This window comes from Catharus ustulatus, chromosome 4, assembly GCF_009819885.2.
Source record: "Catharus ustulatus isolate bCatUst1 chromosome 4, bCatUst1.pri.v2, whole genome shotgun sequence".
Lineage (NCBI taxonomy): Eukaryota > Metazoa > Chordata > Aves > Passeriformes > Turdidae > Catharus > Catharus ustulatus.
In genome coordinates this window covers 74066820-74093894 of record NC_046224.1, presented here as the reverse complement: position 1 = coordinate 74093894, position 27075 = coordinate 74066820, and the positions used below count along the sequence as shown (strand labels likewise).

Sequence of the window (27075 nt, the reverse complement as noted above, 5' to 3'; positions counted from 1 at the left end):
GCTCGGGTGCGGCTTATTTATGGACAAAAAACAAAATGTTTGCCAACACCCGGCGATGTGGCTTATACTCAGTGCGGCTTGTATTCGTGAATTTACTGTACATTTTGCAGTGTGACTACCTGCACCCATACTTTAGACATTTGCCCAAGATTTTCAGGATAATCTTGTTATTTGTGCCTTGATTTAAATCTGACTGAGTACTGAAACTTCTCCTTTTATTTTTGAAAGGAATAGGAGTTTTTACAATTGTTCTGTATCAAAGCACTTCCAGCTTGCACTGGGACTGGGATGCTCTGGTTAAATTGCTCTGTCCCAAATGTAGTTGCATTTCTATCAGGGGTTGAAGATTCCCCGTGAATGTCAGCTATTGTCTGCAATAATTGGTCTCCAAATAAAGAACAGCATTTCTTACCTACACACCTGCCCCATTAAAGTGTGCCCACTCTTCCTGACCTGCCAGACACGGATGATTGAGGATCCTGAGCTGTTGCTGTCCGTGGGATGATGTGTGCTGGCAGGCAGTGAGCCTGTTCAAATGAGCTTGACGCTAATTGCATGTAAAAGCACCTTCCAAATACAAGGGAGGGTGCTGGAGCTGCAGTGCCAGGGAATAACAGCTGTGGGGATGTAATTTCTTTTCATGGAGTCCAACCTAAATGTACATTTTGTTGATTTTATTTTGACATTTTTGGTGGCGTACCTCAAAGGTAGGAAAAACTTTTTCCTCTTTTTACTGAAACTAGAAGAAGAAGAAAGCTGTTTTCCCTGGGTTTTCAAAAGCTTCAGGAAAGAGTCACTCCACAAAAAGAGATTTCGTTTGGATCTAACATGAGCAGGGTTATTAAATGCACAAAAAAAAAAAAAATAGCACAGGTCCTTTGTGTTTCCTTTTTGAGCCTCGATTTGATGTAGGTTTCTGGAGCATCACCAATTGATCAATAAAACATGTTAGACTGCATGCTAGTACTGATTAATTCACACCTTTGGTACACAGTAAGAAACAAGGTGAAGCCTGGTGTCTATAAAGGGACTTGCTAAGTGCATCAGCCAGTTGTCTGCTAATGTGTGCAGCATGTCTCAGAAGGGCTGCCCAGCAATCCCAGCCCTGCACACCCTGGTGTGCCCATGGCATCAGATGGGGGCCCTGCCACAGCTGGCAAACCCTGCCCTAGCTTCCAGGTCTCACTTAAGGGGCTGAGGAGAAAACAAATCTAGTATTGCTAAAAAAAAAAAAAAAGAGTCATTATAGCCTGGACTGTTTTAGCAAGACCTATTTAGAGCTGTATTTTAGCCTTCTGTCAAAGAACTTTTTGATTGTGTGTTTGAAGACTGAATACATTTTGTCAAAAGGACCCTCTTGAAAAGCATCCTATTTGTTTATTTTGCATCTGAGTTTTTATAAATTAAAAATCCAGAAAGGGTGACCGTGCACTGTAAGAGCTGTTTTTCTCCCCACACTGGAGGAATCCTAAACATCTCCAAGTGGCCAAACTTCTGAGAGCTTTGTTTCTGTCTCTTTTAGTCTCCCTGTGTGTAAACTTTTGTGGGAGCACTGCTGAATTTTACCAGGAAGGGTGGGAGGGTTTTGCTGGCCAGGTGCAGAGGAAAACACAGCTAGCTCTGAGTACTGATTCAATGCACTGCCATATTTATTGCTGGAAAGCTGGTTTAAGATCAATCTTTACTACCACAGCATATTTAACTCCCAATGTCTTCATGGATATTTCATACATTTGTAGTTTTGAGGGAACAGACATTAATAGCTATTAAGTAAAGTCTGAAATTGCATGGCATTGTTAATTACCTCCAGTCATGTAATTATTGAACTTACAAAACTTAAGTTCCTGAGTGCTACGACTAATTATAGGATTGGAAATTAATCCACAAGTGGAAATTATGGCCATAATTGCAAATCTCTCTCTCAGGCAAACTTTGCTAATTTCCACATGCTTTTCCCCCAGATCTGTACGAGGAGATCCGTCTGTGCCGCGCAGCCTGTGGAGAAGCTCACATGAAAACAATCCTGGCTACAGGAGAACTGGGCTCCCTTGCCAATGTCTACTAAGGCCAGTATGATAGCTATGATGGCAGGTAAATACACTTGGTTCTCCTTCTAGGCTACGAATGTCTTTCCTGTATTATTGAAAAAATTTCAGTAGTGGAAGTTCGGTTTTGTTGATGTAGAAAAAACTTGTGTAGCAATTACTGAAGGTGGAGTGATGAAGTGTCACTTGTTCCACACAAAAAACTATGAGATGTTAAGAAACTGCTGAATGGCAAGGGTTGTAGGAACAAGTAAAATTCCTTGTCAACCATCTGATGTGATCAGAATATTTAATAAAGGCAATTGGGGCAGACACACTGATGGAATGGTGGTGACCTACAGGATGTGGGTGGATGGCTCACAACCTTGTTTTAGATGCCAGGGGAGCTTCCCTATGAAGATACATGCCAAAAGCTCTCAGTTTTGTTTTGTGATCACTTCTAGCCACCTCTGAGAGGGCAGCTCAGGAGACCACCCTTCCAGTGGTCAGGATGGAGTTTCCAGGGGCTGTGCTTACTTTGTTACATTTTCCATAGCTTAGCACCCATTTGATCCCAGATTTTCAGCAGTGTATTCTCTCTGCAGCTTTGGGTACAACTTCTAGTTGAAACAGGATTATAGCTCTGTGGTTTAGTGCTGTGTTGGAGATGGGAATTGCCTTCCAGGCACTTGCTTTTCCCCCCATGCTTGAAAGAGGGATCCTCAAGTTTATTTCTAGAGGTGTAAAGATATCCTAAGAACCACTTGGGTTAGTCTGTCTTCTAAACTTCTCCTCACTTTTTGTTTTGATTTTTTTCCTCCTTTTTTTCTTCTGACTTGAAGTCCTTACTTTAAAGAAAGAGAAATGTAGCAAAGTGTCTTGTCAGTATTAAAATAAATATTCAGCTTGCTGCTGACCTCACTGTTACCATACACAATTCTGTGCTTCTCTGATTCAAGTGGAATGGAGAGCATTTCAGGCTTCTAACAAGCCCAGCTACAATGTCAATTAGTATCATTAGACACAGAGGATCGGTATTATGCCACTAAATATTGCTTTTTAATTAGAAGAGGTGTAAGAAATACACATTTCCTCTTATTTAAACTGATGCAGTAATCATTATGATCACTTTTTGTACCACTGAGTACTGAGAAATTCAGCTGGTAAAGCATTTTGGCATTTTCAGAATTTTGCTTGCTGTAGTTTTTTTGAAATACAGCAGATGGCTCTATTGTTAATGATTTCCTTGCCTAGTTATTCACTTTACAAGGTACTTATCCATCTGAATATATCCAGTAATTTCCTTATTTCAATCTTTTGCTTTTTCTTTGTGGGGTAGGCATAAAAATGAGAATTTGTTTGTGCTCCACATACATCCATTGAGGCTTTCAGACACCAACTTGTCAGAACTGCTGAGAGCCTCAAATTCCAGTAGAATTTTTGTTTTATTTGTATATTTGTATCATTCTGGGGAGAAAGTGAATCTGTATTTCAGTGGATTCAACTGACAAACTGGCTTTAGAAGTTTTTGCTGCCTCTGACCAGTTGCTCCTGTCCTGTATGGCAAAATACAGCCTCCTTCAGCCTGTGCTGTTAGAAGTGCTTCTCATGTGTCATTGTAAGATGAGTTTTTCAAAGAATTGCAGTTGAAATTATTCTAGAAAAGGGTTAACTAATTTGCTGTAGAGGTTTTGATTGGCTGGCAGTGTTTCAGGTTTTTTTTTTTAAAAATGGTCACAGCCTCAGTAATCTGGTTCACAACCCTGCTTTGCCAGGCAGATGTATCAGTGTAAGTGAGGATGTGCAGTCCTTAAACTGCTCCTCACTTCATTATCCATGGTGCCAGCTTATTATGTGGGGAGCACAAAATCCTGGAGATATATACATAAAATATTAACATAATTGGTATAATAGATATATATAATTATATATAATATAAACTGGCATATTATATGTCATTTTCCTCTGTGATCTGGTGGCTCCTGACTCCTATTGTCTCTGAAATAATTCTCCATGGCTACTTTTTCTTCCTTCTCCAGTACAGTCCATAAGGAGAAAGACATCAGAATGGGAGGAGGCACACAGGTATCTTAAATTCTTTTAACCATGCCTTTACCAACTTGACTGACATGTCATAAATCCTTCTGCAATATTTAAGGAGCTATTTCTGAGTGAGAGGCTGACATCCCTCTGAGGACAGTGACTCACCTGGCAAGAATGATCTGTGCAGTGCTGAGGAGGACAGGATGGCAGAGAGCTCTGTCCCACTGCCACAGGAGCACTCTGACTTTTGGAAAGCTGACTGAGACAAATGCCTAGCACTGAACCAGGGAATTTTGGGTCATTGGTTTAGAGCATCCACTGCCACTTCTTGTGCTGCCTCAAGTCCTGGTGGTGATTTGAGTGCACGAGCGTCTCAAGAAGACCGACTGCATTTTGACTCTGCTTTGGGGACAAAGAGTGATTAGTGGTGTTCAGAGTCTGGTGTGTCCTTGTGTAAATCATGTCCATTTCTTCCCATGTCTCTGCCTAAGTATAAATAGACCTAAGGAACTCAGATGGGTGCCTGACTACCCTGTATTAGTTGTAAGTATTATATAGTTCTTCATTAAGAATTTTCAAGGAGAAATTTTCTCAATTGCTTCTTGAGAACACTCAAGAAAGAGTTCTTGTACACAGTATGAGAGGTGGGTCATTTTTAAACATCTGTTTCTTGACACAAACATCAGAAACAGCCAAGGAAGGCAGACAAGGAAGGGAAAGATGAACTTGCAGTGGGAAAGGAATGCTTCAGTAAAGCTGTTGATGATTTAATTGCACATTCTGCTCAAATATAAGATTTTCATTCTGGAGAGCCATATTACTTAATTACAAGTTTCTATTGTACTGTGTAACAATTCATAATCCTTAAGATATGCAGACCAACAAAGATGTGGAGGAAGTGATTAAGTAAAGGTACTTTGAAAGAGAAAACTTGTTCTGTGTCATTTTGACTGTGGAAACTCCTTTTACACCACACTTTGGGAAGCTGAGGGAGCACAGCAATGACATGTGAAAGATACTTGTTTCCTTTGTGTATATCTAAACAAGTACTTGTGTAAAGAACAGGAAAGAGTGATGCATGTTCTTCTGCAACTCTATTGATGTATGGGCTTTAAACAAATTTTCGTTGATGTATGGGCTTTAAACATTTTTTTTATGTGTCATTAAACAATTAGTCAAATAAATGGTATGTGGAGCTAATGACTCATGTAAACATTGAATTTAGGAAGGGAATGAGTTAGTGCTAAAACAAACCAACTTCTAAAGTCTCTAGCACTTATAAAAAATCCTCCAAGAAGTAGCAGAAGGTATCTGAAGCAATAAGGTGTCTGATGTCTAGAAGAGGAAAATTAAACCACATTGAATATGTGAGCAGAAATGGTTTTAGATCCTTTGATGCTGTTCATTCCAAAGTGAACAGAAATAACAGTGAGGAAAAACTTTGTGTTCTGAGCACTTTCTTGCACAGATTTGTTCTGAGCAGGGTTATGTGGCGTGGCTGTGTGAACCAAAACTTCTGCCAAGTGACTGTTCAATGAAAAATGAGAGACAAAGGGAACCAAACTAGCAAAGTTGACTGAAATGCAAGGTGTGCTTTGCTCAAGTGCAACTAACATAGGAAACAAGACTACTGAATAAGTAATAATACTTGGCACTTAGTACTTTATGTCCTCAAAGCACATAACTGACATCAGCAGAGTAAATCTTACAATTGCGTTGTGAAATATGAGACAAAGATAATAACAGACAAAGCAAAAGTCAAACTGAGATACTCTGTTTCTGGCTTTCAGTCTCATGGTCAATCCAAAAGTCAAGGGTCTCCCCTCAGTAGCATATGAGTTGTATTATGTGTTGGTTTAATTATAAGTCTACAACTCCAGCTGTAATTTGGTACTAAGTCAGGCAGTTATTAGAGCCCAGAGCATTTGTAATTGAAAGGCAAGCCAAGGAAAGAGGCTTGGTAACACATAAACAAAATTTCACTTTGTGTCTTGTTTTGCTTGTCTGAAATACAACTGTGTTGAGTTTGTGCTCTGTCTGTAAAGGGTATCCTCTACCTGTCAAACATCAATCAGAAATCAGGGATGATGTGTGTCTGTCTTCTCCTAGAAGCAGCTCCTTCCTGTGGGTGTGATCTGTCTCTGAAAGCTCTCCAGGGTGACACATGATGCTCAGCTCTGGTCTGGAGGTCCAGTATGGGGCTGGGGGCAAGTCAGGGTGTCCTTACTCTTAGGGGTGTGTGGGAAGTGTAATTAGCACTGACTGACTGGTGGCTGAGGCTTTCATGGCCACTGTGTTCAATGTAGAGGTGGTTGCAGTTGGCTGCTTAAGGGGCTTCTCAGGATAGTGATTATTTAATCACTGAAAGGTTAGTGCAAAGAACGAGCTCAAAACACACTCTGGAAAACCAAGATGCAGTATGGACAGTCTGCCTCAAAGTTTTGAATGATATCGTGGACTAACAAAGTTTTGGAATTTAAGTGTACGATCAAAAGATGAGGTATCTTTCAATGCAGTCAGCCTAAAAGTGGTTGGAACAGAAAGAAGTGACTTCATTTGTTCTGGTACAGAATAGGGAGAAATAAAAAGAGCCAGCAGTATGAAAATGCAGATAACAGCATGCTCAGTGAGGCACTACAAGGATGCTCCCTTAAATGAGGTAATTGCCTACAAGCTTAACAGTGATACTGCAGCTAATCACTGTAAATAATGTAGGTGTGATAGATAAGCTTGGAGTTGAAAAGTTCCAACAATGCAATCACAATATCCTCGGGTTTGAATTGCTGATGAGAGGCCATACAAAGACTAGTAGCAAAAAAAAAAAAAAAAGAGAATGTGAAATGACTTAAAAATCTGTCTGGAACTCAGTAATATGTGTGTAGGGAATCAGAAGTGAAGGAATGGAAAGTGGTTGAGACAGGCTAGGGCAGGCTCTCATGAAAAGTCTTTCCAGTTGAGTCAACAGAACTCTGCATGGATAAGTAGAGACAAAGATGTTGGGGGAAAAATAAAGATACAAAGAGTCTGTGAAGTAAGAGCAGAGTTAGAGTGCATACAGTGAAGCCTCATTTGTTTGCAGTTTGTTAAAAAGCCAGACGTGCATGCAATGGCACATTTTGTTATGCATTTATTTATGTGCTTACTGAAGTGTGAGCCTGCCTACACAGCCATATCTGAGGGGACATCTTCATTTGGGGCCATTCATATTTGTCAGAGCAAGATGCCTGGCAGCTCTGATAATTTTGTGCAAGGTCTGTTCTACTAATGGTATACTCCTGTAATCAGAAAATAAGAATATAGACTCTCCAATGAAGTCAGAGAAGAAATACCAGTATAAAACTGTGTAAAACTTGTCAAGTCTGTACCTGTTTCTTTCTCCCTCTACCATCTCCACTTACAAATAGAAGCAGTGCTATTTCCATGCACTTCTCACCAGAAGAACACCAAGTCAGGAAACCAGAAGATGGATTTGAGTTGCAGGGGCCGGGAGTGTGGCAGCTCCTTAGAAATCCCAGGCTTGTCCTTCTCTTGTGGTGTTTTGCACCACTTAATTAGTGGTTTGTCTGAAGTTTCTTCTGTCTTCACTCAGAGCCAGGATTAAAAAACATGAAGGAAATGGATTTTCTCATGTTTGGGCTTGGTTGTTTATTAAAGCTTATGTAAAGTACAGAGAGTTCAGCAACACTTCCAGCCACCAGCTAGAAGTGAGCAAAATGGAGAGAGATCCAGCTGCTACAAGGTCTCTTAAAGCTAAACAGTCCAATAGAGAATTAACACCTCTATTTTTTATCCTTTAAACCCAATAACCAAATTCCTGTGACCTGCAGCACTAACTGTCCAACCAGAAACTGCCTGAAACCATGCAGAAAAAGGAAGATGAGCACCCAAAGACACACCACCCAAAATTCTCCATCTAGTCCCATACCTATTACTGTATTATAAACACCTCAAATTCCAAGCCCTTCACCATGTGAAAGCACACACTTCTATTTAACTACACACCCATGACTTTAAGTCCATCACTCAAATTTGGAAGCCTTCTCCAAGGCCTGAGGTCAAAAGCAATGTTTCCCTGTGCCAGAAAGCACAGAAAGCTCAAAACCCCAGCTTTCTGGGATGCAGCATTTTCTCTGAGAAGAAGGGTTTGGAGGCTGATTTCTGCTTTTGACCTTTAAGAAAGGGTCTGTTCTTTCTGCCTCACCCTTTGGAGCTGGTTGTGAGATAGCAGGGTGCAGGGACTGGGCAGGTACTGGCAGAGCAGCACACTGCTGAGAGGGGTCAGCCTTCTATCAGCAAATTATCCTCAGTGCCAGAGCAGCACTTCACTCTTGCTGATACTCAACATCTTTTCCAAAACATGTTAATTAAGGAATATCTAAATGGTATACTTTCAATTTATAACAACTGGTGCAGAGAGGTGAGAAAGCACCCCTGTTGGGTTAATTTTCCCCATGAATGAAACCTTGTTTCCATGTTAAATAACTTGTTAGAATTTGAGTTAAAACTTCTGAAGTTTCATATCACCTCAGACTCAGAAATTGTTGCACAGTGAATAGTTCCAGTCAAACATGCCAGCAAAGTAACAGGGATTCCTGGCAAAACACTTTGCATCTGTGAAACTCTGGTATTGAAGGTAATGGTTTGAGAGAATGCAATTTTAAAACATGGAAATATTATGTAAAATCAGTAGATGTTTTGGGTACTATTTATTTCTCTGATATTTCAGGTTGGCTTTTTTTTTATTCTGTCAGCAGCAGGTGTTAAATTCTACTAAACCAGTGAAAAATAGAAATAAATATTTAATTTACTGTACCTATCAATTATATGAAATTGGCATATGAAATATTAATGTATCTTTTAAGAGATTGAAAGTAAGAACACTAGTTAGAAAATACAGTTCCTTAACAGAAACTTAATATAGATGTGGAAATAAACTAAATTTGATTTTAGGGTTGTAGGTCTTGGATTTTTTGGGGGGTTTTTTTTTGGGTTTTTTTTTTGTTTGTTTGTTTTTGGTTTTTTTGGGTTGCTTTTTAAGGTATCAATTTAAGGTGTTTTTTAAGGTATTAAGGTATAAGGCCTTTCTGTGTTCCTCTTGTTACAACTCAGATTGTGTTGGGGAGATCTTGGAAAGAATGGAAGACATTCACTTCTTTGATACTATACTTTGGAATTTCGTCCTCTGGGAAATGTTCCTGATTTGTTTTTTGGTTTTTTGGGGTTTTTTTGCAACTGCTTTTCAAAAATTGTAGTTTTAAAATCTAGCATCTCTCAGATAAGACAATTTAAGATTTCTGCCTGTACTTCATAGTTACTAAAGACAATAGCTTTCCCAGGGGTGTCATAGTATGGAATAGGGAATTTTTCAAAGACTAAATTGACAGCAAAGGCCATGGTCTTCATGGCAATTCAACAGGGATCTGACATCTGATTGTCTTTTGCACCTTTGATGTTTCTTTCCTGCTATGACTTGGGCTATAAAGTGATTTCCCTGCAGTGTGCAGCTATGGCTGATTTCTAAAGTTGAGTTCTCCCTAAATCTAAGATGCAGAAAAGATTCCTCCTTGGTGATACCAGGAGCTCTTCTTGAGTATGACATCTTCTTTCCATCCCCTTTGCAGTCCTGCTGCCAGTCCAGTGTCCAATTTGCCAGCCTATCCCAAACAGGAGTGAAATATTGTATTTTTTCACAAAGATCTGTTAGTTCATCTCTAATGGACCAGGAAGGAGACAAGGGATGATGTTCCATATTCCATGCATCCCACTGAACTTAAATTATGGAGTACAAAGTTGTGAGTCATACATCTTCTAAAGCTTCCTTCCCACTAGTCCTGGAAAAGGAACCTGTGGAGAACTCAAAGGAAGCACAAAGCCTTACTCACAAATGGATGTGGAAGCAGCTTGGTGGAGTGTGTTGGAGAGGGATGCTGTGTTTCTTGGCAATCCTGGTCCCCAGGGAGAGGTGGCATTTTTCAGCTGGTTCTCTGCTACCTGACAGCAAATAATAAAAGGCAAGAAGAGAGCATGTGAGTAATAAAATGGTACTTTTAGAGAAAGCACAGAAACAGAGTTCATGTGGGACATGATTTGTTGCTATTCACTTGATCCAAAAGTTCTGACAGCTGAAGAGCAGATGGACAGGAACTAGAAAAATTCCTTGGATTCTGTAGGATTCTGGCTGTTACAAAAATTATTTTCATTGTCTGTCTCTACAGAATTTTATAGCAGAACATCTACCTGGACTCCTGATCTGTGCAGAGAGACAGACATGGCAGGAAAACTTTGCCACGAATACAGTAATTTCACAATTATAAGCCACACCATTTTGACTAAGATTTTGGTCCGAACCCAAAGTGTGGCTTATACTCAGTGCGGCTTATAATAGTGAAATTACTGTACTTTGTAGGGACCACTTAGTCCTTCCAGAAATGTCAGGCTACATAATCCAAGGGATATTTTAATTCTGTAATTCTCATAGTTCAATGAATAAAAAGTGATTCATCTGTTCTACTTCTGTAATGTGGTCTATGAAACATTGTCTGGAAATCCAGAAACACTGTTATGAAACTGTTATGTCCTGAAACACAGCAGTTTCATCATTGGTTGTCTTTTCTAGGATGACTCCTCTCATAGGAAATTGAGTGGCTGATGGTAATCCTGATCCCACTTTGTGCTTTCTGTTGACAGCTAACTAACTAGGTTTGTGTTGTAATCGGGCACTGTGTTTGCAACTGCTCTGGATCTCTGCAAATCCAGCTTCTCAGCAGCTTGCTTGGTCACCAGTTGCAGTTTCAAGGCAGAATCCTCCAGGACTCTGGGTGGACCCTGTGCCATTGCCAGTGCCTGGGTTAGAATTATTGCTCAGCCTTAAACTAAGTGTCTCCAGAGAGCACTGCAGAAATGCTTGTTTTTTCCCTCGGAGTAAAACAAAAATATCCTAGTAAAATAAGCAGAGATACTTCATGCCCTTGAACAACTTCTTGGTGAGTCCATTTGCAGACAATTGTTTGTATTACGGAATAAGAACTGAAGCTGGGAAACTCAAGAAGAAAGTAATGTATTTTTCTTCTAAAATGTTGAAGAGATTGAGTGAAAAAAAAAAGTTAGTGAGAGGTAAAGAGAAGCTTTTAGGTTTGAAATGTTCTTGTGCCATTTTTACTGTCTTAAGAACAAATTTTTGGAGTGAAATACAGGAACAGGCAGAGCACTTTGTCATCTAAGGATAAAAGTGCTGCAAATGAGGACAAATAATTATTAATCAGTAACACCACTGTATTTTGTTGATCCTTCCTGTTTAATGAGTGTATTGTTTGTGGAAGACAGAAGCAGGAGAGACCTGAGATTATTTGAGGGGAATTTTTATGTGGTGGAAGGCAAAGGAAAGATAAGAATGGAATCAGTTAAAGTCAGAAGGAGGCAGCTAATGTGGCTTTTGAGGTATCAGTGATGCATTTTGGATTATTCATGGCAGTGACTCCTGTATGGCTTGTGAGTTTTCTATGTTTTCATTTGCTAAATTAGGTGGGACATCACATGAAGAGTAAAGTAGTCAGTGAAATGTAGAAAGATTGAGATCATCACGATCATGCAAAGCTTTTAGATGCCTTTCCACAAAATGTGGTTAGCTACAGCACTGATTTTTCTGTTAATTTACTGGTGAATAATTTAAAAAGACCTGTTTACTTTTTAATAAAAAGGAAAGATATGAATTGGCTGAGTGTTCCTAATGTTACTTACAGCTGCCATTGAGCAGATGTTAGGGATTCTTAGTGGTAGGCTAGACTAAAATAAGTTTTATGAATAAACAAACAATTTCTTTTTACTACCAACTCTTTCTGGCTGATTCTCTCCCAAATTCACTGTGAATGGCTTTTTAAAGTCTTCTCATAAATAATTACCTTTCTTGTGGCACTTTTTCCCAGGCACTTGGATTTTAATTATAGTGATGAACTGTTTTAATAAGTTGTTAAATAATTTTATCTTTTTAGGAGTGAATCCATTTTCTATTTCACTTTGACTTCATTGGTTGCTGGGACTTTAATCCTTTTAATTCTTGCTAATTCACTTTATAAATTCAGGCAGGAGAAGTAAACAGCATGCAGCACTATCACTTTCTTTTGAACTCTGTGCACGTACACCCACCTCAGCTTGCTGGTTATCAATGGTCTCCTGTTACTAGCAACCATTTTGTTTCACTCAGTCATTTGGATCACAGTAAGTATGAAAAGATAGGTAATTAAATGGAGACAATGTGGTTTTGCTTTGGGCTAATGTCTGGGGGCCTTAAAGCCCTCCACAGGAGTGAATACAGTGCTTAGTTCATAGATAAGGGAGATGTAACACTGCTGTACTTCACCCCAGAGCAGCATCTTCCAGTGTAAATACTTATCAGACACCTTTGGGTGCGATTTGATGCTGAGAAATGCTGAACACGGAGTTCCTCCTCCCTTTTTTTGCAGTTGGTGCCAAAAGGAGAGGTGCAGTCAGGGTGGTTGTGTTTCCATCCCTGCCTCTGCAGCTTGGCACTGACAGCTCAGCAGAACACAGAGGATGTTCTGCCTGACCACCTCTGCTTCTCAACATCTGAGTGGAGAAGTCACTGATACCAGGGGGAGGCTCTGAAATATTGCTGCAAATTTACATACAGTTTTGTTGGGGGGTTTATTTGTTGTTTTTTTTTTTTTTTTGGCAAATTTTACAAATGTTTTTTGGTTCCTTTTCCTGTAAGAGAGATGTAAAATGCCTCAATGAATATTAATACATGTAATAATTTGCCATTAAATACTTATGAGGAGATATATATATATATATATATATATACACATCTAGCACAAAGAGAGTTTGATATTCAATTTCTTTGAGTCACAGAATTTCAGTGAAAAGAGCAGAATGCCAAAGTTCAAAATGATAATATATATTTAGTGTAAGTTTTTAAAAATGTAAAGCTTATATATAAAATGCAGATTTGAAGACTGGAATATCACATTTGTTTTTCCAGTTGGCTGGTGAAATCACCATTTCTCTATTGGTTTCAATATATATATTTTTTTTAACCAAAACCAATGCAATTTAATCAGATTGTTGGTTCTTTTGGTTTGGATGCTCACCATAATTGCAGTTTATGTAAGATCAGCACACAAGCTGTTGACAAAGGGAGGTGGAGAAACAATCCCAATGCCTATTAAATACCCTTTTGTGAGTTGTTCCCTGTTTGTGTTAATGCTTACTGGTCCTTTTTATTTCCTTCATTCAAGTAGTGCTCAATAGATGTTATGCCAGAAAAGTCTGACTGAATTTATCAGCATCACACCTTCATAAAGCATCCCTTTGAAATAAAATTGTTAGTTTTGCCATGTAAGCATTGTTAATAATGCAATGGGAGGAAAAAAGGATTTCTTAAAAAACCAGCAGAGAGGTGCCCCCTGCTTGGAGTGTGGCTGCACAGTCAGGGGTTTTGGTTGTTTTTTTCATTGAAGCTAGGTTTTTTGGTATTCAGGCTGCCTGAAGAGTTGGAGACATTGCACAACAACCCCATTGGCAGTAATGAAAATGTCTGTGTGCACCTGGAGGTTCTCACCTACACTGCGGCCTACACACGCGGGCCTTCACAGTTCTGCCCATGCCAAATTATCAAGGTGGAGAAAGAAAAAGAAACACTCTGAGGGGCAAAATGGAAAGTAGGAGCTTTAAGTAACATTGATGCCCTTTAAAAACAAGCATTGGGACGCCTTACGTGTATAGGTAAAGCCATCCAGGGTGTTACCTTTTGGATATTTGTTGTATCAGGAGAATCCAGGGAGCCCATGATAAAATCACTGTGTTTGCAACTTGTTGGTGTTGAAGATGTTCAAATGTCATAAAAATAAAAATGTAATAAAAAGTGCCTCACATTTTCCTGAAAGTGCCTCATATTTTCCTGGTAATCCATGATCACCGTAGTGGAATATTCATCCCTCTACGCAGGCCCTCAGGAAATCTGTTCTACCTGATTTGTAAAAGCCAGGTAGAAACAAGCAGATCCCAGATGAGTCTGGTGAGATCTGGCACCTTATATTCATTTTGGTTTTCAGGCAGAGCTGGAAGCCAAAACATTGCCCTTGTCAATTGTTCAAGGAGAATACCTTTGATGGAAAATCCTGCCCTGGTGCTGAGCCCTTCACTGCCTTGGGCTGCAGGGCACAGTGTGGGCGAGGGGCTCTGCTGCTGTTTGTCCTCTGCACGACAAGGAGCCTGGGTGCTGCACTGCTTCTGCCTGTGGCATTAAGACATGGGCTTTCAAATCTCAAAAATCAATCCTGCCTTTCTCTGGGTTAGCATAGGAACAGAATCTTAAACTGCTTTTAACATCAAGGGTTGAAAAACACTTGGAGTGACATTGAAGTGTCATGATTTTGGCTGTATTATGGATGGTGGGGTTTTAAAAATCTTTAAAATTCATAGCACCTTCTTGATAAAGTAGACTGATTTTCTACTTGCTTGATTCAGTGTGGAGTATTTCCAAATTGATTTTAAACAGCTATTTCTTCAATTTGAGTAATTTTGTTACAAGCTAATAACAATACCTAAGTGTACCTGAGCTTTAATGTTAGCATATTTGTTTCAAAGTTGTTATCAGCGTTAAAAAACACAAAGCCAAGTGTGGTTGCTAAAACATGGAATGCAATATGCCGTGTAGTGCTGTGATTCTAAGCCATCATGCATATTTATTATTTTCTTCCAAATTTCAGTGCTATTACTGGTAGATATATCAGGGTTTTAGCCTCAGTCTGTAATATGTCATGTATAGCACAACATTTTGAGAGGCTGGAATGTATTGATCCAAAACCAAGAATGCCAAGAGGGAAAAAGCCTGACCTAGACCAATGCTGTTTTAATTATATCAAGGTTTAAGCTAGTTTATCATTGTTTAGGTTAATTTAAGTGTGAACAAGGAAGTGATGCAATGAATTTCAGTGTTTATAAGGGAAGCTTAAAGGGGAAGATTTTCAAATCAAGTCCAGTTCTCCCACAGCATTTTGGTTTTTCATCTGTCCTAGCCAGAGCATGTGGCTCAGCTCTGAGAGTGCTTGCATTCAGTCTGAAAGGAGAGGCCAATCTTTATGTTTCTTCATCCCTAATTGCTGGAGGGGGCCACAGATTTGGGAATCTGGAGCCAGAGCTGTGCCACCAGCTCCTGCCCTGGGTGCTGCACTCTGAGGCTGAGCCTGTGCAAATGTCTCCTGTATTTTGAATCTTGCTCAAAATCAGGAGTGTGGCAAAAAATAACTCACAGAATGACTTGTAGAGGAAATCAGCCCTGCAAGTGGGTAAGCTGAAAGAAAGGTCTGGTTTGTCCCAGTGATAGTAAGGTTAGGAATAGGTGTTGGTTTACCTTGATTTATTTCTTCTTTCTGCCTTTGGCTGTCATGTGTCATTAGGCAAACTGCTGCAGCAGTTCCAGTAGTGCCATCTGCAAAAAGAAATAAGGTTAATGTAGGTCATATTCCATAACACCCTTGAGTGCAGTGTGTGGTACACCCTTTTAAAGAGGGAAAATGGGATCCTGGTAAAGAAACATGAGTTTTAACAATACAGGAATTCCTTAAACTTCCTTGTTTTCCCATAACAAGTGTGGCTCCAAGCCAGGTGCCACCAGTGACTGGGATTCCAGCTGTTTTCTTTGGACTCAGAGCACATGTCAATTATTTATCTCCTCCTTCTCCATGTCACACAGGGATTGGATTGGAAGGAACGCTCTGAAAACAGCAAGTGCTTATGCTATGTAGCCAAGCAGCAGAAGGTGGTGTGGTTCTTCCTGCTGAACCTTCTAAAGAAACTTTTAAAATGAACACACAAGAAACTAATGCTAATTAAGTAATAGTATTCTGTGGCAGACACTGCAACGGTGCATTAGCAAGCTATGCATATTGCAGCGTGCTGAATTCTTTCAGACATCATTGACAGGGAATTCTGCCTAAGTATGGACTTGATAATTTGTCCCTTTGTGTGCATGTGTGAGTGTTCCTGAGGACATGGTTTGCAGAACCCCTGTTACTGGAGGTGCTGTTCAGGCAAGGGAGCATCCATTCAGAATGTTGAAAACCAAGCTGGGGTGACAGGATGGGTTTTCAGAAGGTTGCCCTACTTGTAAACAGACTTGATGGAATTTTTTCCCCCCCGCTCTGTGCAGGCACTTTTTTTGAAAAGAGTTGCAAAAAACGGGTAGTTCTCGAGAGACCACGTTATAAACCAGCATTTTTCAATTGTAGCTGAGACACAGGCATGTGAAAACATGCACGCACACCTCCCCAAGTGCTCTGGCAGTGTAGCCTCGCGTCATGGAGCTAAAGCTGCCTGGTGAGCTACTGCTAAAGTGAGTTGTCACAGCTTTGTGTTCTCTTCTCTTGGCTGGCAAAGTTCAGCTAACGGGAAATGTATTTTATCTCACTGCTGGAGCAGGATAAGGATGTGTAAGCAGCACAATTAAGAATGAGGGCATGTAAGTGGGACAATTAAGGATGACTCAACTGACAAGAATTAGCTGCTCCATTAGCCTTTTATATCTTGCCCTGCCTCTTATTTTCAGAGGGTTGTTAACCTGGTCACCCCTAGTAAGGCTAATTGTGTGTGAATCCAAAGACCCTTAGTGTGGGTGCTCATAAAATAGAAAGATGACTTGCTAATGGTACTTCATGCACATTTGATATGGTACTATTTTGTCATTGCTGCCTTGTCAGCGGAAACGGCAGGTGGACTTGCAGTTTCTCTGAGCAGAATGCCACTTTTTGCCACCAGTCCTGGAAGTCTTGGAAGGATGTGCATTCTCCCTGTGTCACTGCATATTGTTATATCTCAGCTGCAGCTATAAAGATCTATTTGTGCTCACTGCAAATACTTACAAAGTAGCACGGCATAATTCTCCCTCTGCAAGCATCTCTCTCTAAACTATTGCTTAAAACTGCCAGCCACATCTTTGTTCTTTATTAAGAGTAAGGCAGCAACACAGAGTCTGTAGGTATCAGGAGATAATCATTCCCCAAGGGCATTTGAAACACTTCACAACCAAAAGGTTGTGATTACTACACGATTGCTGTACTGCTTATTATTCCTTATTGCTTAATTATGGAATCTGAGTGTGTTTCCTGGATGCTGTCATCTGAATGAGATTCTTCGCTTCTCATGCTCTGCTTCAATGTTACATGGACTGGAAATCTCTGTAGATGTACAGAGCAGGCCAGTTCTGGAAGCTCTTCTGACTTCTTGGGAGAGAAGAGCATTCATAAATGAGGCTGTGAATCTAGAAAAGAAAATATATAATGGACTTCCTCTGGAGCAAATGGCTTGTTTGTGTTGAGCCCACAACTTTGGTGTTATTGTACCATATTCTGACCAGCTGAGCTCATCCCATCTCCCTGGTTCACTGAGTCTCACATGACTTGCCTCCTTGAAAAGAAATGTACTCTTGTGGCTTCACATTGGAAAATAAAAGTAGAAAGTGTGGTCTTTTCTAGGCTCATTGGAATTACTGATTTTGTAAAATCGTGGATTTAATGCTTCATTGAGTCATGTAATCTAATCTAAGGAAGGGGAAAGCCATTCAGTGTGTATTTTAGCCTTAGCCTTGACTTTTGGAGTGTATTCATTCACAGGAAGATGACAAGGTGGGTGATGAAACTCAGGTTTCTAAATCATCACCTTAATTTCCAGGTGAAACTCCTTCTGAACTTAATTCCTTCAACTTGTTCTTGGAAACTTGAATAAGAAATAGACTGGGTGAAACTCCCTTTTTATCACAAGGTCGGCATAAAATTTGCTTAATGAGGTGCCTTTTATGGCAGCACTTGATTTTAAATCCCCCTTTTCATTGCTGAAATCCAAACATTAGTAGCACCTTCCATCGTGGCTCTCTGTGCTAGTGTGGATCCTCTGTGTTCTGCAAGAGGCTGCCTGCAGTCCTTGCTAGCAAGCTCTTGTGTCATAAAAAAGAATTTGTTCGGGAAATAAAAATATATTGTTTTCATTGTTAGAGGATGCTACTAAATTGGCTGTATGTTTGTCTAATAATCACATTTAAAGCTTATTATTCTCATAATAGCCTTAAGATATTATTTAAAAATAAATATATAAATGCACAACTTTTGTACTAATACTAGTTTTTAATCTCTTCTTGTTTCTATGAAGTCTGAATGAGATTTTCAAAATTGAATAATAATTTGATCCGTTAATCTTTTGAAGCTAGTAATTTTATTTTCCCCTCTTTGCAGTCTCTGAGGCTCACAAATGAATAGAGCTTCATTACTGGAGTCTGCATTTAATAACCATTATCCATTATCTTGTAATTAAGACTCCCTGTAACGAATCATGAGGACAATGCAAAAATACATAGTACATTTCTTTAATGAACTGGAAAATGTTCATCTTGTTCTATTTAGTAATGAGTTGCTGAATAGTCATTAAATCCACTGGAGAATAGAACTAGATGGATTTTGAAGACTATCTTGAGTTTGTGGTTAATCTATTAGAATTAAAATTTCATCTTCTATTTTTATCAACAGCTGATTAGAAGTCATTCTGTTTGACCAAATTGATTAGAAGACCATATACAAGGGCAGCTGTTGTTTAATGAAAGTTTTTAATGAAACTGTACCATAGAGACTTGTAATTATAAGACTTATAAAAGCTTTGACTTACCTTATAGCAGAAAAAATGAGAAGTATTGCACTGAAGGACTTTAAGTGCTACATTTCGAAAGGGAAATTAAAAATATAATTTGGTGATGTCGAAGTTTCATTTCCACTGCTCCTTGTTTTAATGTGACTATCAGATGTCCGTGGTGTCTCTCTGGAAGGGAGCAACTCTGAAATGTGCAACTCAATTGTCTCTCCTGTGTGCTCTGTTCTTTGCAAAGCCCTATCAACTATTAATTGCCTCTTTTACACATTGCACTTTCCTGTGGAATTAGAATCTGTCTTGCAAATAGCAGTTTCTCCATAGAATGGAAGTTGTCACAGGAGGGTGCAATTGAATCACCACTGGGCTGACATGGTGCCTAGCCAGGAAGCCCACAGAGCAAACCCCAGAGTTCATGGTTTGTGTTTGGTTTGGTTGTGTTTAAAAGCCACAGGAACACGGCTGGCTTTGTGGTGCCTTGCCCTCAGGCTGAGCCAGCTGTGTGCCCATCAGCTGTGCCATCAGGAGGGCACTCTCTGGAGTGTGCTGCAGCTCACAGAATGCAGTGAAGGCAGCTCCTTGCTTGGAACCAAGGCTGAAACTTCCCTTCCCTACTCTAGGGGATGTTGTAGAGGCATCATCATTCACATTAGAGACAAAATGGACCCCAAGCCAAATTTGAAGTGGAAGCAGATGCAGTTCCAATTGACTTAAGTGGATGATGCACTACTACATGATGTTTGAATTATCCCTCTTCTTCTCCCAATTACTTTGATAATTAATGATCCCACAGTACACCTTTTCTAAGAAGTGGTTCCTACGGGTGAAGTGCGTCCTAATGAAATTAAAGAAGTTTTGTCATTGTGTTCTGTCAATGCTGGATCATGCAATGCAAGGCATATTATTTTTTGCTAGTTTCCTACCTTTTTGTTACACTGTGCTTCGGGATTTTTTTTTCAAGCAAGAATACACAAGAATGTCACACAAGTATTAAGACAGGCAGTGGAGAATATTATTCACTAATGAGAAAACAGGAAAAAATAAGCCAAGGTCAACTCTTGTTCTTTAAAGAACACAGATGTTTTGACCTTGTTACTGCATTAAATTAGATAGTGGATTTAAGTATAGTAACTTGCAATGTTACAATTGCAAAACACATAAAAGGGGACTTTTCCCTTGGTTTACAGAATTACACAACTGGTTTAGTAAACACATATGAGGTATCTTTCCCTTCACCTATAAACAACTGCAGGAGATACAATAGCAGACTGTCAGATGTGAGACCAAGTAGATGTGCAGTTAAATTAAAAAAACCTGATGAATATAATTTCTATTCTCAAAGATCCTTGTGGAAATACTAAAACATTGGTTTATGTACACCACAGGGACATATGTGCAAAGGAATGCTTCAGAATTGCTGTGAAGCAGGAGGGCATCTTTGAGGCTGTGAACCTGTGTGTGCAGAGGGACTCTTGTTCTAAAACTGCTATAAAACATTTTACTTCCTTTCAGGTTCTGATTTTATAAAGACATCCACAGGAAAGGAGGTGGAAAATGCGACCTTTCCCGTTGGCATAGTCATGATGCGAGCCATCAAGGAGTACTACTGGCAAACTGGCTACAAGGTAGTTCTCATTCCCTTTCTAAAAATTAACCAATTTTTAGAAGGCTCATTCAGAAAGAAATAAGAATGTAATAGGACTGATTTGCTAATATTCCTTTTTTTTGTACTTTTATATTTTCTCCCTTGAAGAACTGTTACTTCATTCTGTAAAAACTCATGCAATCAAAGTGTTCCCTGCATCTGGATTTGAATTTTGTTTCACCATTTAAGTGGCCATGTCCATTAATAACAGGGCTGATAGTGGCTGAAATGCTCCCATAGACCTCAGCAGAGCTATATAAATGTTGAGCTATGGAGTCTGCCCAGTCTACACTGCATTTCCTGACTGTCCTGGCAACCCAAGGGATATATTTTGCTCTTTCCTCCCTTGCCAGGGAGGCTTTCCAGGGGGACAAGGAGGCAGATCCTGTTGGTATTCTGTTGCCTGGGATGGAAGGAAGGAGAGAAGGGACAGGGGTTGGAAGAACATCATGTCCTGGTACTTATTGTTTATCGATCAGGTCACTGTCAGGTGAGGTCAATGGAGAAAAGGAGAATGTACAGCAAAGCCAGTGATGAACTGTCTGTACATTCATCCTTTTGCTGGAACACTGAGAAAGGAGGAGATTCCCAGCAGGGCTTAAGCCACCTCTCAGTTCCTTTTTCCATGGGCAGGTGGGGGCTGCCAGTGTGTTCAGCAGTGGGCTTTGTGCAGCACCAGGGCAGCAAGCCAAATCTCTAGCTAAGAGCCTGTCTCCATTTCTGGCCACTCTTCCCTCCTCTCCAGCTCCTCCTTCTGTCCCTTCTGCAGGCACACTGCCAGGTAAAGTGTCAGGACACGGGCTGAGCAGTGGGATGGGGCTGAGATGGCTTCTGGGGCTGTGGCACCAGCTTAGAGGTGTGTCCATCCTCTCTCTGCAACCACCTGGATGAAGCCAGCATGGATCCCTGGGCTGTCCCCACTCCTCCTTTCCCCTCGTGCCTGCCTCTCTGCCACCCAATAATTTGAGCAGCTCCAATAGCCCAATAGTCCACCATCAGTGCCCCAGTGTGAGGCAGATCCCTGGGGCCAGCAGCTCCCCTGGGCACCAGAGCTGTGTGCCACAAGCTGCATTAGCACAGCTTTGTCCCCATAATTGGATATAAATGTTGAATTCACCTTTTTCTCTCAAAGGAGGCATTCATGGCATGAAATGTGTTATTAAGAATAAGTGCTCGTGTCTGTGTGCATGTATGTGTCAGTGAATTAGATGTAAACTGACTTTATGTACTTTTATTAACCGAAGACAATATTATCAGTGACAAGAAATTTCTAAATGCTTTCTCTAACAAACTAATTTTGCTGCTGTAGGGATGCTTTCTAGCAAGGAGTTGCCTGGGAAAAACAGGTTAATACAGAAATTAAACTTCTTCAAGGAAAGGAACAAGTTGCAGAGTAACATCTATTGACTGATAAGCTGTGGTGGGGATATGAAAAGTGTGCAATATAATGGGAAATAATCTTTTCCTGTCATTATTGAAGGACATAAATTGGTTTTTCTGTTGGGAAAACCCCCAATCCAGAAAAACTTATTACTTTTAATAATGTAAGGTGAAGAGAAAATTCTTGAGGAGATGAACTTATTAAGCAAAATAATGAAATGCTGTGAAACAGCAGGAAAGTGGTAGCTGGACTTTGTACTGCTCTTGAATTAAATTCCAACCCCCCTTCCTTTTTACGTTTTTATGGCAGTCAGATGTGCTGTTTGGAAAGCTGGTAAATGAAGGAGAGGACAGGCTTGTCTTTGTCAGCTTTTCTTGCAAAGAAAAGAGATTTCAGAATCTGCCAAAAGGGGAAGGAATTCTGAATGATGGTTTTAATACTCTTATTAACTCTTGTTTTTTCCACAGATTATCTCAAAGAGACGTAGTATTTCTAGTAAGAAATCGAAATTCAAATTTCATTAGAATTTCTTTTCCTGAGGGAAAACACATTCCAACTGTTTTTGTTTATTATCTAGAAGATGATTTTCCAGTTGCTGGGCTTTAAATTCTTTTTGGGAATCTAATGTTAACAGATGTATTCATACACTCACACATCTATTTGTCCATCCACAAAAACACAGTCTTCGTGGTTTGGATTTATCAAGCTTTTCCTGCTTTTGTTCCTTTTAATCTTATTGGAAATATGCCATTATCACAATGCTCCAGCATGAGAGAAGGATTTATTCTGTGTTTGTTGGTCCTGAAATCACTATATAAAAAAGATTACCAAACACATTTAAAAACAGATACTTTCTGATTCCACTATTATATCCATAAGGCACAAAGAAATCCTCACTGCAGTGAGGTTTTGGGAGCTTACATACAAAACCAAAATAATTCTTGCAGGATGTAAAGGTTAATGGCAGAAGGAAACATAGGAAGAATCACTGTGTGCTACATGTTGTTCAGAGTTACTTTTTTTTTTTTACAGGAAGAATTTTTCCTGATTCTCCTTGATTTTAAAGAGTTTGGGTAGCTGCTACAGGCCAACATTTTGGCATTTTTGATGAGGGATTTGATAGCTGAGTTTCACAAGCTCTGTCTCAGAACGAGATGTGTTTAAATGGCACATAACCAAAGGACTGGCATTAGGGGTGTATGCCAAGTACACAGCAGGTCCATCACGGGATTCAAGACATGCTTTACCTCAAAGATGAGTTTTCCTTGGTGTTTGTGCCTTTGCAGACGTGGCAGTTCACCTTCACATATGATGTACCTCTCAGAAATTTTACAGTTCCTGTGAAGCACCTTTCAATTTTTGATAGAGACATAATTTAATTCCCTTTTGGAAAATTTTAGTGAAAATTAAACCTCTGAGAGGTTTGAATGTACAGCCAAATCATGTGTAACTGTGCTGCACAGGCTTTTTATAAAACACTCACTGCTGTCCATCAGTCAGCCACCTCATATGCAGCATCTTCAGTGTTATGTTATTGTTGTGTATTTGCTGTTCTGTGTCTGGATTTGGGTTGGCAGTAGGTGATGATGGCATGGGCCCTATGCAGATATCCCAGTCCTGCCTAAATCCCTTGCACTCCCATTAGACCTCAAGCCCAGCTCCTGAGAGCACAGGGGTCAGAAGTATTGCTCCCTCAGGATGAAAATATTGTCTTTGGCAGTGAGGCTGAGGCTTGATAGCTCCCAAAGCTAGTCCAGACCTTGTCCTGTTAGCAGCCATGTCCTTACCAGACATAGCTGTTACATCAAAGGCACTCTGAGACTGCAGCTGTACGAACACTGATTGCTCTTCTAGGCTTGCTGATGGATCAAAATGCGTATAGCACATATTCTTTATTTTTTTCTCTCTCTCTCTAAAGGTTGGATTTAAGCCTGCAGGGGGCATTAGGACAGCCAAAGAAGCTATTACTTGGCTTATGCTGGTGAAGGAGGAGCTGGGAGTGGAGTGGCTGACACCAGAGCTCTTCCGCCTGGGTGCCAGCAGTTTGCTGGGAGACATCGAGCAGCAGGTTGGTTGTTGGCAGCTTGCACCTTGTGGAGAGCAAAAGTAATCTTTCTAAATGTGCTGGCTTACTGCTTCTGCAGAAATGGAACATCCATCTAATTCATTGTTAATGACAGGTTCACTTCCAGCTTAGTATTTCTTTAAGTTGGAGCTGTTGTTACTGACATCTGGGACTCTGATGCTGGGGCAGCTGGCCATGGCCTAGGCCAGGTTTGCAGTGTAAAATTGTACAAAATTTGGGCAAAAAGGGCTCAGTTTGTGTGTGTACAGAGTCTTTTCAAATGGATGGCAGTGCTCTCCCCTTCAATCCCAGCTGTGACCGAGCCTTACAGACCCTTTGTGTCACTGTGCCACAATTCCTCACAGTGTATTTCCATCCTGTGGAGAAAATCACATCTCATCCTGCATATGGGTGCTGCTGACAGAGAATCTTTTAAATGTTAGTTGTTTCCTAAACCCAAAGGATGCAGAGTAATTTGGAACAGTGCAGTGTCATAGGAACTACCAAAACATGAAGGCTTCTGGTCTTGACCTCCATGTTCATTAAGGCCAGGAGAGGAGGTGATATTACCTTTAAGCAAGAAAAATATCTGAGAGTCGTTATCCTGTTGCTGTTGCTGGGAAAATGAGGTATAGGGAATTTGGGGGAGGACAAAAGCACCAGTCCTTTCCCTTTCCTCACCTTTCTTGGAAATTGAAGTACTGACATGTTTTAAGAAATGTTTTAAGAACGGCTGAGAGATGTCAGGTTAATATTCATGACTGCTGAAAACCCCTGGCTCACTCCTGCAATGAGAATGATATTGTCTTGCTCCCTCTGCCTCACTCTTGACCTAAAATTATGTCCCTGGTTCTGACAGAGCAGCATGAGCTTTCTCTTTGCCACTGCATCACTGCTGGGTGTTAGAACACAGCCAGTGATTGTGTTGCGCCATTTGTTCTGATTTCTTAAGGGTTTTGTCTTTTATCTGCCAGGGATTGCACAAATGCCCCAGCCACTACCAAAGCTCTTGCTGTTCTATGTTGTCTAAAAACATGGAAGATAAAATGTCCCTGTCATTATATTCAATAGACAAACATACTGAAATAGTCAAAACCAGATGACAGAGGAAAGCATTGACTTTTACCTGCCTATTTTGAATAGTCTTTGTTTTTTCCTTTTGCTTTCCAAACACAACAGCAAGAGCCCTTAATTCATATCCTACAAACAAATATATTAAGAGATATTACATCATATTTTATGCACACACACAAACAAATATCCTCATCTGGCATGCCTTTAATTTGTTACTCCCTTGACACTTGCAGCTTTACAGTCATATATAATTCCACCATAAATTTTCTTTTTTTCTTGCAGATTTTCTATCATGTGACTGGCACTTATGCACTTCAGCATGAACTGGCAATGGCTTAGACACAAAACCAACTCAGGATTACTTTTACAAAAGAGATCTTTAAGCAAACAGCATTCAGAAGTCCTCTGACAACCAAGTGCAAATGATAGAATTAAAAGCCTAATTCTCCCTTCTTCATAGTTTATGGTATTTAAAAATATGCTCAAGTCTGCTGGTTGTACTTGATCCAAGAGAAGAAAAAAGTGGCATTTCCAAAATAGTCAAATAGTTAATACATACAGATTTGCAAAGTTAATCTTGCAAAGTTCCTCAGGCCAGCCTGAAAAGCTTATTAATGGCAACACTGAAAAACTATGAAAAAGATTTAGGTGGCCTGGTAACACTTCGCAATCACAGAATATGAAATATCTATGGAATGTTTCAGATTGCTAATTAAGAGCTACAAATCTTGGAATAGATTTCCATCCACCTCAGACAAAATTTTCTGGCACAGGTGTGTTGCACTATTAATTGTTCTGTTGATTCAGTTTCAAGCTTTGTGATGGGAAAGAAGAATGAAACTTGGCTATTACTTCTCTTTTATAAAATGTCTTCTTTTATAAAATGTAGCAAAAAAAAAAAAAAAGCAACCAGACCTCTTTTTTATTTTTTGCATTTTCTCCCCCAAACTTGGGCACAGACATCCATATTTAGACCCTTGAATAAAAGTGGCTTGATTTCTAGAACAGCTGAGTATCCACAGTTGCTCCTGAAGTTAATGGGAGCTCTGGGTGATCAGAACAACTGAAAATCAAGCAGTCTCTATATAGGTGCCTAACTATGCATTCAGGGGCCTATTTTTAGGCATTTCACTCTTAAATTTTTAGTCTAACTTGCTTAGAAGCTCCAATTCCTGTCTCCTGTCATTTTAAAACACATTGATGCAAATCTTTCCATTTTAATGTAGGGGGGGGTTTGACTGTCAGTTTGCAGGCGTCACTGCTAGGCTGGCTGAACTTCAACTTTGCCATTCCAAAAGAAATACTTTAATTTAAAAGATGATCTGAATTGTGTCCTATACGGGGTTTCATGCTTAAATGTAAAAAAATGTGCTTTTTTCAGAGCACATAAAGAGCAATACCCAAATCACCATCACCTTCTGAATATCAGACTGGAGCTAGTAGATTCATTATATCAGAACTGCATTCTGCTCACTAACCAGAGTTGTACTAAAAACTTAATTATCTTATCACCATGACTAGTCTCACTGACTTAAGTAGGTCTCATCATGGAAGTAAGAGGAGGAGGAGGATTTTGTTGTAAATCAAACTACAAGGTGCACTTATTACAAAGAGATTTATTGTAAAGATAATAATTTTGTTATTTATCTGGCTATACCACCTGAATCACTAGAGTGCTACAAAACACCCTGGACAGATAGGAAAGCTGATTAGGGGAAAAAAAAAAACCAAACAAGAAAAACAACATATACAGAAAGCAAAATCCTGTACGAAGTGCTCAAGATTAAAAATGGGCCTTAATTTCTCAGGAAATGGTTCATCCAAGGCTTTCAGTCTTTTTCTGCTTTAGGTCCCAGCACAGAAGGTGAGCCTGAGCTGTTACTCTGTTTTCACTTTTTTTTTCCTGAAAATGGTCCATTTTTACCATGACTTTTCCTTCTGGTTTCGTTACCAGTTCCATCAAGGAAAAATCCAAGTGCCTGTGTGCATATGGAGGGGGAAATTCTGCTGCTGAGCTTTCAGAAATACAGAAATACAGAGAAGTCACCTCCCATCAGGTTTTTGCCAGTCTGACCCTCTGCTATGCCCTCCCAGTCTGGAATTTGCTGCTGTTTAGCTTAAGCTCTGTAAATGTTATTAAATGTTATAAATGTCCATACTTTCATAGCAGGAAGTAAACCTCTTGCAAACCACA

General features: G+C 39.9%; 1 protein-coding gene across 1 annotated transcript in view; it reads left to right on the top strand.

Moving 5' to 3' along the window:
- LOC116995639 (deoxyribose-phosphate aldolase-like) overlaps window positions 1-27075 on the top strand; it is a 27321-nt gene extending 246 nt beyond the window's left edge. The window contains 5 exon segments of the mRNA XM_033058495.1: window positions 1962-2062; window positions 2064-2091; window positions 20229-20341; window positions 23661-23810; window positions 25164-27075. Of these exon segments, the coding sequence (XP_032914386.1) occupies window positions 1962-2062; window positions 2064-2091; window positions 20229-20341; window positions 23661-23810; window positions 25164-25220 (449 nt within the window). The 3' untranslated portion in view covers window positions 25221-27075.